Source organism: Gadus morhua, chromosome 15 (assembly GCF_902167405.1).
Source record: "Gadus morhua chromosome 15, gadMor3.0, whole genome shotgun sequence".
Taxonomy (NCBI): Eukaryota; Metazoa; Chordata; class Actinopteri; order Gadiformes; family Gadidae; genus Gadus; species Gadus morhua.
The window spans coordinates 12,490,633-12,500,938 of NC_044062.1; the positions used below are offsets into that span (position 1 = coordinate 12,490,633).

Here is a 10,306-nt window from a genome sequence, read left to right on the forward strand (position 1 = left end):
TCCTTGTGATTCAGTCTCTAGCTCACACAATATCGTGGGTCATGTGTTTCCCTCAATGTCCCCTTCACCTTGTCCCTTTTTATAAGTCTGTCTGACTCATTGTGAATCACACCCAGACACACAGACACACACAAAGACAAACACACACGCAGACGCCCAGTGCGTACGCACGCACACGCACACGCACACACACACACACACACGTGTCCTCGACAAACAAGTATGTATGAGTATGACATATGAGTATGATTGAGCATTACAATTTGTATGTAGTTCTGAAATGTTGATTTATTCTGTTTCAGGTACAGACGCGCCACTTCCTCTCTCGATCTTTGCGTAACAGTGAGAAATTCCAAAGTCTCTCCAAAGTGTCTGCACCATCTCAGTCCAACCTAATTGTCATTCGAGCAGAGAAGACCCAACCTGCTGCCACCGAATGTGGGAGTTGTTTACACTGCAGCATCATTGATCCGAGCCTCACTTGTCAGAAATTTACCGAGAAGTCCTTGCTCGCGCGTGTCTGATTGTTTGCTTGCGTGTGTGCGTGGCCAAGCCATGGGAGACTCCAATGCGAGCCTGTCGACGGCTGTCTTCAACGAGACGGGTGGTCTGGACGGAGGCCACCACCCCCTCCTCCCTGCCGGGGAGTTCGACCACATACTGGACACCAGCTACGACACGGACTACGGAGTTCCCCCCGACGAGATCCCCGACACCACGCAGGGCCAGGCCTTCTTCGTGGCCACCATCCTCATCGGTCTGGTGCTGGTGTGCATCATGGCGGTTTGCGGCCTTGGGAACTTCCTCTTCATCGCGTCCCTGGTGCGCTACAAGAAGCTTCGCAATCTCACCAACCTGCTCATCGCCAACCTGGCCGTGTCGGACTTCATCGTGGCGGTGGTGTGCTGCCCCTTCCTCCTTGACTACTACGTGATGAAGCAGCTGTCCTGGAGCCACGGACCCGTGCTGTGCGCCTCCGTCAACTACCTGAGGACAGTGTCGCTGTACGTGTCCACCAACGCGCTGCTCGCCATCGCCGTTGACAGGTAGGTCATTGCCAGGGTTCGAGCTTTGTGTTAGGGGAGCCAGGGTGTTTTGTCCCTGTGAGGCCAAAGACAAGGTTATACAATGTATCCTTCTGTCATTACTTGAACAACTATCCATTCCTTAACAACCCTATGACCTCTATCCTGGCTGTTGCGGTCATAATATTAATGATGTTAATATGTTTATTTTATATAGCGCCTTTCTCACATTCAAGGTCGCTTTACAGATTCATGAGCACACACAGAGCAAGAAAGCACAACAAGAAGTTCAACATCACAAATAAAAATAAGAAATTAATAATACATACAGAGGGTTTATGCAGTGGTGGAAGAGAAGTATTTTTGGAACAGAAAGTTCTTGAGATTAGCTTTAAAGAGAGGGAAGGACCGACATCTGTCTTATCAATTCCCTTAATGTTCGTTTTCCTTTCATTATGTTGGAAGAGGGCTGCTACTTTGATTCCCCCGCAACACACTGGCGGGCAGAGGCTGCGGTCACACATGATCACAGTGTGCACGTAAAAATACCCAGACGTGCACCTTTTGAAACGGGTCGCTGAGTCACCGAGACAAGGCGTCCTCATCTCCTTGTCCATCTGTTAGTATTGCTTTTCTGTCGAGTTATGACTGAGTGGAGCTTTGGCCAGGGCCGTCAACGATTTAATGGCAGGACCAGATGGGGGTTGTGATTTGTGTGGCTCTGTAAAGAAAACCTAACCACCTCATGTTCACGTTATTTTTATTCTTCAAATGCATCGCCTCTGATATTACTGTCATTGTGTTCTCCGTTTTTTTTTATTCCCTTTATATCAGGGAGTGCAGCGTTAACTCACTCCCAGGATTAAAAAATCATCGATGGTTGCTAGATACTCTCCTAGTTAAGCTGATGAAAACCAACTAATTATGCAATGCCCTTTGAAGTTAGTTGACACATTTGTAATATGGCAATGACAAATTCTATTAAACGAAAATAAGAAAGTGTGTGCATGTTAATGCACACACATAACACATGCAAATATTTCATCCACAATCAAGTCCATCCATCCATTATTAACCCATCGATTCAACCAAATGTATCTATTTATCTGTTGAATCCATTCATCCATTCATCTGTCCATCTATCCATCAATTAAGTTATGGATTTATGACGCAGCTCCCCACTTCCAATATGTCTACCAGCATTATTAAGTAGAATATACCCCTGAAGCTCAAACCCCTTTGGGACATAGCTTGGGTAAGTTATTGAAGAATGACCACCTTTCTTCTTCTTTTCTTTATTTCTATTGCTGCTTTGACAGCGGAATACAAATTTCTATGGGGATTAATAGAACCTCTTCTCATCTCCTCTTTCTCAGGTACATGGCTATTGTCCACCCTCTGCGTCCTCGCATGAAGCACCAGACGGCCTACTGCCTGACCCTGGGGGTCTGGATCGTCCCCGTCATCATCTCCATCCCCTCGGCCTACTACTCACAGACCCTGTACCCGCACAGCAGCGGCGGCAGCCGCGCCACCCACAAGGTGTTCTGCGCCCAGATCTGGCCGGTGGACCAGCAGGCCTACTACCGCACCTACTTCCTCTTCATCTTCGCCGTCGAGTTCGCAGTGCCGGTGATGGTCATGGTGATGTGCTACGTGCGCATCTCCCGCGAGCTGTGGTTCAAGAGCGTGCCGGGCTTCCAGACGGAGCAGATCAAGAAGCGGCTGCGGTGCCGCCGCAAGACGGTCATGGTGCTGATCGGGATCCTCGCGGCGTACGTCCTGTGCTGGGCGCCGTACTACGCCTACACCATCCTGCGGGACTTCCACCCCACGGTCATCACGCGCCAGCGCCACTCGCTGGTGGCCTTCTACGTCATCGAGTGCATCGCCATGAGCAACAGCATGATCAACACCTTCTGCTTTGTCAGCGTCAAGAACAACACGGTCAAGTACCTGAAGAAGATCGTGCTGCTGCGCTGGAGGTCCACCTACGCGCCCAGCAAGGCCGCGGAAGAAACCGATCTCCGGACTTGCTCCATGCCTGTCACAGAGGAGGAAGAGTGCATCCGGCTTAAGTAGGATGAAAGGACAAGGAGGGCGGGAGAGAGAACGGGGAAAGGGGTTGGGGGGAGAGCTTTTTTTGATGCAATGGTGGGCAGTCACAAGGGTGGCTGTTACGAAACATATTGCACCGGGGATAGCGCTAATGACATCGAGACCGACGTTTTGTATGGCCATTAAACTGTGTCGCAGAAGGTGCTTAAGGCAGGGTGAGAAAGGTCGATCCGTCTGTATAAAACACTCATTCCATGGACATTGTGTTGAATACGACCACAACCGAATTTGTGATGCACATATGATTGTAAGTTATTGTTGAGCAATCTTTGAATGTTCTATATGAAGTTTGTAAATGTGATGGCATTAAGAGTTGTATTTTCAAAGAGCTGTGAAGAATAAATTTTTATTTTGCTTCATGCAGTTCAGTAAACCTTGTAAGTAGTAGGGTATGTTTGAAAGGCTTTGATGAAATACATTCTGTCTAACTAATTACCTTTTTTGATGGCAGATGATGCAGTTGCAGTTGTATGTTTACAGGTTATGATAACACTTTGATGTAGTGTATTATTCCACCAACACTAAAGTACATTCCATAAGATCCACATCCTCTCGTCCAAAACCAAACTCAAGGGATTTTCTCCACTTGACGAGATTCCCACTGGCAACATCAAATACGATATTGGCATATGTAAATCATTTGATAATCATTTGAAATAATTTGATGATATTGCCAGTTTCGTCTTTACTGCATACTTGCCAGTAAAACTGACAATAAAAGCCATATACACCGTCAACAAACCTGTGATGACACCACCTTGAGTGTATTTTTATGATTGACCACAGTCTTTTGATAAGAAGTGATATGGTATGCTACTCCTTGGGGAGATATTTCTGTGTAAAGTGATGGTAAAGCAACTCAAGACAACGTTACTGAGAGATGGCAGGATAATACAAAATGAACAACTATATCTTGATTGTATCCGACACACCAAGACATGTACAAACTAATGTTTTTACTTTATTTAGATAATTAATTTGACTCAAGGAACATGAGTACTACTAAGTTACGTGAATATAATACAACATCAAACCAGGGTAGATTGGATGAATGTATATTAACGACACTAGTCATATAGTTTTCCGGTGGATATTTCTGTATGTGTTTGTGGTAATTACAAATAAAAACAGAATATTCTATTTATCAAATTAGTATTTTGCTGTTTGTATGTTATGTACTTTAAACCAGCCCCACTATTAAACGCATGTTTATTCAATTGTGGAGAAATTCTGTGTGTAATAAATGAGTGCGTAACCCATCGCGTTCCTATTTCTATGGTACTATCACTCCATATCTCACATAAAACATCTGGCTTTACAGTTATCTCTGTTTAGACAGTTTCAACAGTGTACCAAACACACCGCAGCATTGAAGATACGGAGCGATGGTATCACATAGAACAAGGCAGCAAAGAAAGAGAAGGGAGCTTTGATTTAGAACACACTGTGAAGTGGGCACTGACCTCATCCCTCGTCCGTCTCATGGCGGCTTCGGCGCATCAGACTGTTTCATGACACTACGGTAGAATTATCGCCTAGCTCGGGGCACAATGAAATGCTATTCATCTCTTGGCTGTGGTGCTGGTGGTGGTCATTATGATGTAATGACCCTTGGAACCCGGAGTTGAGAGTTGAAGGGTTAACTATATTGCCTGATAGTAACTGTTGATTTCACAATATTGTTTAATTAATCAATGGTATTTGGAGACGTTTGTGAGCGCTCGTGCCTTTTAGGCTACTATTCACAATGCACATTTTATGTAGTATCTTTCTTGTATTTGTTATTGTTACAAGCAGAGGGATCTGTGGCCGATTGTATTCATTGATCCAAGACAATATAATAAAATGGTCCAACAGGTTCTTCTAGAAATCAGATATTTTCTTTGTAGCTTTGTCTTTCCTTTTTTCTATTTCCTCTTAAAATTATTTTTTTGCAATAATAGTAGTTAAGTCCTTATTTAATTGTAATAGTTGTAGTATTGATACAAATAATGATAATGTATGCCATTTAATGGAAAGGTTGTTCTTACAGTCCTACAATCTGACCATACAGTCAGTATATATTTTCTTAGCATGGGAAGCCCCATGTGAAATGAACCAGTAGCACACAGCTAAAGCCATGCTCCCACAATTGAACAACAGTCTTTATGAATGTTAAAGGTCCAATGGCATGCTACTTCATGGATGCTTTAATATAGATATTAGTGGGCCCCTAACACAGTACTTGAAGACGTTCCCGAAATTCAGCCGTGGTGCAGAAGTACAGCCACTACGAGGCTGCCTGCTGCCCGCTTCCTACTCAACCATGGCTGAGATAACCCCAACTACAGTCTTGTCGTGGAAATACCAGAGACGTCAATGAACCGATGTGTTATGCACCATAACACCAACAGCAGAACGGTTATCCAAATAACAAAGAAGTGTACAACACTTGTGTTACAGTGTATGTAATCACACACACACACACACACACACACACACACACACACACACACACACACACACACACGTGGCGCTCACACGGTCGTAGCTCATTGTCTCATTGGCAGGCCAAATTCTGTGGGCGGGCAAGGCAGAGAAAGGGGACATAACCACATACCAAATCAGCGCGCCTGAGCTTCAATTTTTACAAAGGCGAGCAGGATACCTAGTTTTCGTTTTACACCAAACGCAAGTTGTAGCCACTGGGGGACGATAGGCAGGCCAAGGGAACACTTATTAATTTAGAAAACCTCATAAAGTAAGATTTTCCTGCCAGGGGACCTTTAATAATGGAAAATTGTGATAGATAGGGATTTCTACTCTCGCCTGAAACCTGCCAACCTCTCTCCCAGCCCTCTTTATGCCTGCCTCCTTCCCTCTATATCGCTCTTAACATCTAACATCTCTTTCCCTCCTTTCTCTCTTCCTCTGTATCCCATTATTTCACTTTGTGTGTGTGTGTGTGTGTGTGTGTGTGTGTGTGTGTGTGTGTGTGTGTGTGTGTGTGTGTGTGTGTGTGTGTGTGTGTGTGTGTGTGTGTGTGTGTGTGTGTGTTATGAATGCACCAGCTAATTGAATAGATTATCCCCTATGCGGTTGATGGATATTTAGGAATTCATTGTGACAATAAATTAATAATATACTTTGTCACGAAAATACAGCAAAGCACTAAAGTGTACAGAAAACATGATGTATACAATGCCAGGATTTGTAAAGCTACAATCACATAATGGACCTGTTCTTTCTGGGTAATTGGGCGGGTCATATCCTAATGGCAACCCAGAGGAGAAGTTCTGCTGTACATGTATATGGAATGGACTCAGCCCTCAAGTTATTTAATAAAAGTCTACATAACATATGTCTTTACCTTTCACCTTGGCCCCCCAAGTTATCCCAAAAATCCATACCAACTCCCGAGCTCTGAATAAAACTAAGCAAACATAAACACGAAAGCATCATCCCCGGTTATGGGAGATGCCCTGCTGTAAACACGAACTCTGAGAAGCTGACCTGGTGCTCAGTGCCACAGATCAACACCTGGGTAATTATATCTCCAGGCAGAGCAGCTCTGAGGACATAGACACGGTAGGCAACAACAGGGATGTTAAGGTCAACCTTGTGACAAATCCTCACCCGCTCACTCTCAAGTGGCCCAGAGCTGTGTGTTTTAGCCTGTGTGTCTGCTGTGTATTTTGGGGTGCGAAATTGTGTGTGTGTGCTTGTGTGTGTGTGTGTGTTTGTTTGCAAAGAATCGATCGCTGGTCATGAATAATGGGGAGGATGTCAGGCTCATTTAGGCCCGACTTTGGAGCAATCAAATCAATCTGTGATTTAACACTTTCTTTCAACCCTTTCTCCCAGGAACTGCTGGTTCTTGCTGCCTTGTCAGGATGGAAATCTAGAAATTTGGAGATGGAAGGAGATCTCTGCTGATTGTAGGTGTTTTCCTGAGTGAAAAGGCCAATGTAATTTATGTGTTTTAAATAGGTATAGGCCTATTAAACATTAAAGATATTCATATAAACTCAGAATAATTAATCAGTACGACACTTCAGTAGTCTCTTGTTATGATAGAAAAAAAACACAGATAAACCATACAGATACAGATGAATACTTTTTAAGATGTACATCTGGTTCACAGCACATATATTGTACCCGGCCTTGAATCAATCTAAAAACACCTGCCATTCAACACCACCCTCTTCAACGCCTCCCTCATGTCAGGCCTTGTTCCAGAGTCCTTAAAGAGAATCATAGAATCATGCCGCTCCTGCCATAGCCACAGCTGTTTGCTTTATGTCTCCCCCTGTGTCTGCCACACCCCCTGTCTGTCTCTGTGCTGTGCCTGAAACACCTCAACTGTTCACACCTGGCCTGCATCAGCTCCTCAGCTCCCCTTCAAATACACCCAATTTCCCTGCAGTCCTCACCAGATCATTCTTTGAACTTCAGTATGGATCAACACCTCCAGCCTGCCTGCTTCACTCACTCCAGCCTGAAGCTCCCAACTCTCCTACCTGCCCCATGCCTCACCCCTGGTCGGCTCCCAATGAACCCTGCAACTCTGCAACTCCAGTCCTGTCTCAGTGTTCTGCTCTTGGGTCCAGCAGCTATCGAACCCCAACAGCTCCTTTAGAAAGTGAACCTTGACGCTGTTGACATCCGGAACTACAGACCGCTATCTCTTCGTTCATTCCTTTCTAAAACTCTGGAACATGCAATCTCTAACCAACTGTCGTCCTTTCTCTGACAAAGCAACCGGCATGAACCCCATCAGTCAGGCTTCAAGATTGCACATTGAGGCGGCCCTCCTCACAGGGACAGAGTCGCTCCATGTCGCCGGAGCCTCATGCCTCTCATCGGTTCTTATTCTCCTCAACCTTTCCACGGCATTCAACATCGTGAACCACTAGATGAACCTCACCACTCTCGCTGAGCTCCGCCTTGCTAACTCTACGCTGTCCTGTGGGGTATACTACAAACCTCGCTGAACATACCCAGGCTTTCTTGGGTAAGCCTGGATCGACAGAGACTCAACTCGCGATCAGAGTTAAATGGTACTACGACGCTCACTTAGGATTTGATTAGTCGCGCCAGGTTTTCAACTTTAGGTTCAATGCACGTTCACGTGAAAGGGGCGTTTATCTCGTCATTTTACTCACCTTTACAAACTGGATAGATCAAGAGCAGTCTATTTCACTCAAGAGGAACATATAGTCATAATGAACTCCTATGAGGCGTTCAAAAATCAAATAACAACTAGGGGCAAAACAGTTATAATAAGGCTAGGGAGGCGTGCAGGCAAAAAACAGCCGATAGTGTAAATTTGTATAAGTGAAAAGATTCTGCATATTGTTTATAAAATAACTATGCCAAATGCAGAATTGTTTACCATTAATCCCAATAGAGTGATGATTTCAAAATGCATAAGCAACGTCCAACCTGCCTTATTCTATAATTTAGGGAATTCCCTTTAAATACACCCTATGTAAGAAATGTATTGCATATGTTTTCATCCACTGAAAGGTAGCGCGATGGCGCAGTGGATTAGTATAAGACCCGAATGCCAGCGACCGGGGTTCAAATCTCGCAGGTCTAGCACCATGCCTTTTACCCCCATAGATGTGGTGCCAGCACGGCCTTGAGAATATGGCTTCAAGTTGAAATAAGCATAAAAATATAATTCCTTATTACACAGGTCTTTTCAACGTTCCGTTCACTTGCATGGGCACTTCACAACTTCCGGCGGTCAATTATTTTTGGATAATTCATTGCCAACGGATGAATAATGACCGCTGTCAAGGTAAACAAAAGGACTTTTTGGTATCACTCTGCACGTAGTCCGGTAACTTGTCAATGTAATAAGTGGGATATGTATCAACCCAAGCGCTGTCGGTTGCTAAGCGACGACGTCAACGTCTTGGGCGGACTATTTCTCTGCTGATCAACACTATGAATGCTGGTAACAAATACAATGTAAATAAATTGTTTCGTTTTGGGAAGTAGCCGTGTAATAAGCGGGATAATGTATGGAACTTCGCCGGTCATTATCGAAAAATAAGCCCCTTCATGGCGAAGCAAGACACCTCCGCTGCGCGTCTGTGTCCTGTTCGCCCTGTCGGGGCTTATTTTCTTGATAATGACCGGCGTTCTATACATTATCCCTTACATAACCTTCAGTGAAAAAGTATTTCATATGCATGAGAATTGGGACATTTTAAGCTTCACATAAATGCACGTCACTTGGGAGACGAACCCCGCACGCAGAAATTCAAGACTGACACGCTTTCTCCACTCTACCACTCTCTCATGGAGACACAATGCGCAACGGAAAGCATTGTCTACATAAGGTCCAACAAGGACAATCAAATAGCGAATACCCTCTGATGAGAACCTGTGTCTCTCATAAAGAATATTCTCAGGCAATACTTAGGGATCGGTTTCGAAAGAGCCTCTGTCGGAGAGACCCATGTACGAAACGGGCTCGGGAACACCCACAAATGGTGACGCCATTGTCGAAGGAGGGGCTAGGAAGCTGCGCACGCCGATCTATCCCGATAAACTTAGCTGAAAACCTTCTCCCGACCATTTTAGTTGAGAGCATAAGTCACCAAGGTGATACAGCGACGCTAAAGAGATAGACTTTTGTGTCACAGCTAACCCAGGCTTTGAGCGCAACATACCTCGCTAAGCCACAAATCGAGGTTCGTAGTACAGGCCACTGGTTCACATCCTCAACTCACATGGAATGGCTCTTTGTCCAAACCCTGTGCTGTTGACATCGGTGTCCCTCAAGGCTCATTACTGGGACCCCTTCTGTTTTCCCTATATCTCCCTGTAGTAGCATGTATCAGATTCAAGACAATGGATGCCTTCAAGGTGGTCAACGGAAGTGCCCCCTACCTACTTCCAAGCTTTAGTCAGACTGCACAGTGCACACCCCAGCTCGAGCACTCTTCTACACTACCTCGGCTGGAGGCTTTACTCTCCTAAAATCAACCCTCTTATGCACTTATTATATGTTTGTATGTCCTGACACGTACACACTGATTGTACTGTATGTTTGTACATAAAAATTGCACTTGTTTGCATTGTGTTGCATACGGGGAATGGGTTCACCTACATGTACAGTACATGTACGTAATTTACAGACGGCGATAAATTGTTGTTTCTCTTTCTTC

The 10,306-nt window shown here is 44.8% G+C and overlaps 1 protein-coding gene across 1 annotated transcript; it reads left to right on the forward strand.

Moving 5' to 3' along the window:
* The first annotated feature begins 312 nt into the window (after positions 1-312).
* prokr1b (prokineticin receptor 1b) lies at positions 313-3,172 on the forward strand. The gene is made up of 2 exons (XM_030378321.1): positions 313-1,046; positions 2,402-3,172. Exons 1-2 carry the CDS (start codon positions 556-558, stop codon positions 3,105-3,107), a joined length of 1,197 nt encoding a protein of 398 aa, XP_030234181.1. The 5' UTR covers positions 313-555; the 3' UTR covers positions 3,108-3,172.
* Positions 3,173-10,306: the final 7,134 nt, after the last annotated feature.

What these genes read in the sequence shown, in the direction of transcription:
- prokr1b (XM_030378321.1), top strand. Translation starts at nt 556, where the DNA reads ATGGGAGACTCCAATGCGAGCCTGTCGACGGCTGTCTTCAACGAGACG. An exon ending in CTCGCCATCGCCGTTGACAG is followed by an intron (nt 1,047 to 2,401) that starts GTAGGTCATTGC and finishes CCTCTTTCTCAG; the next exon opens with GTACATGGCTATTGTCCACC.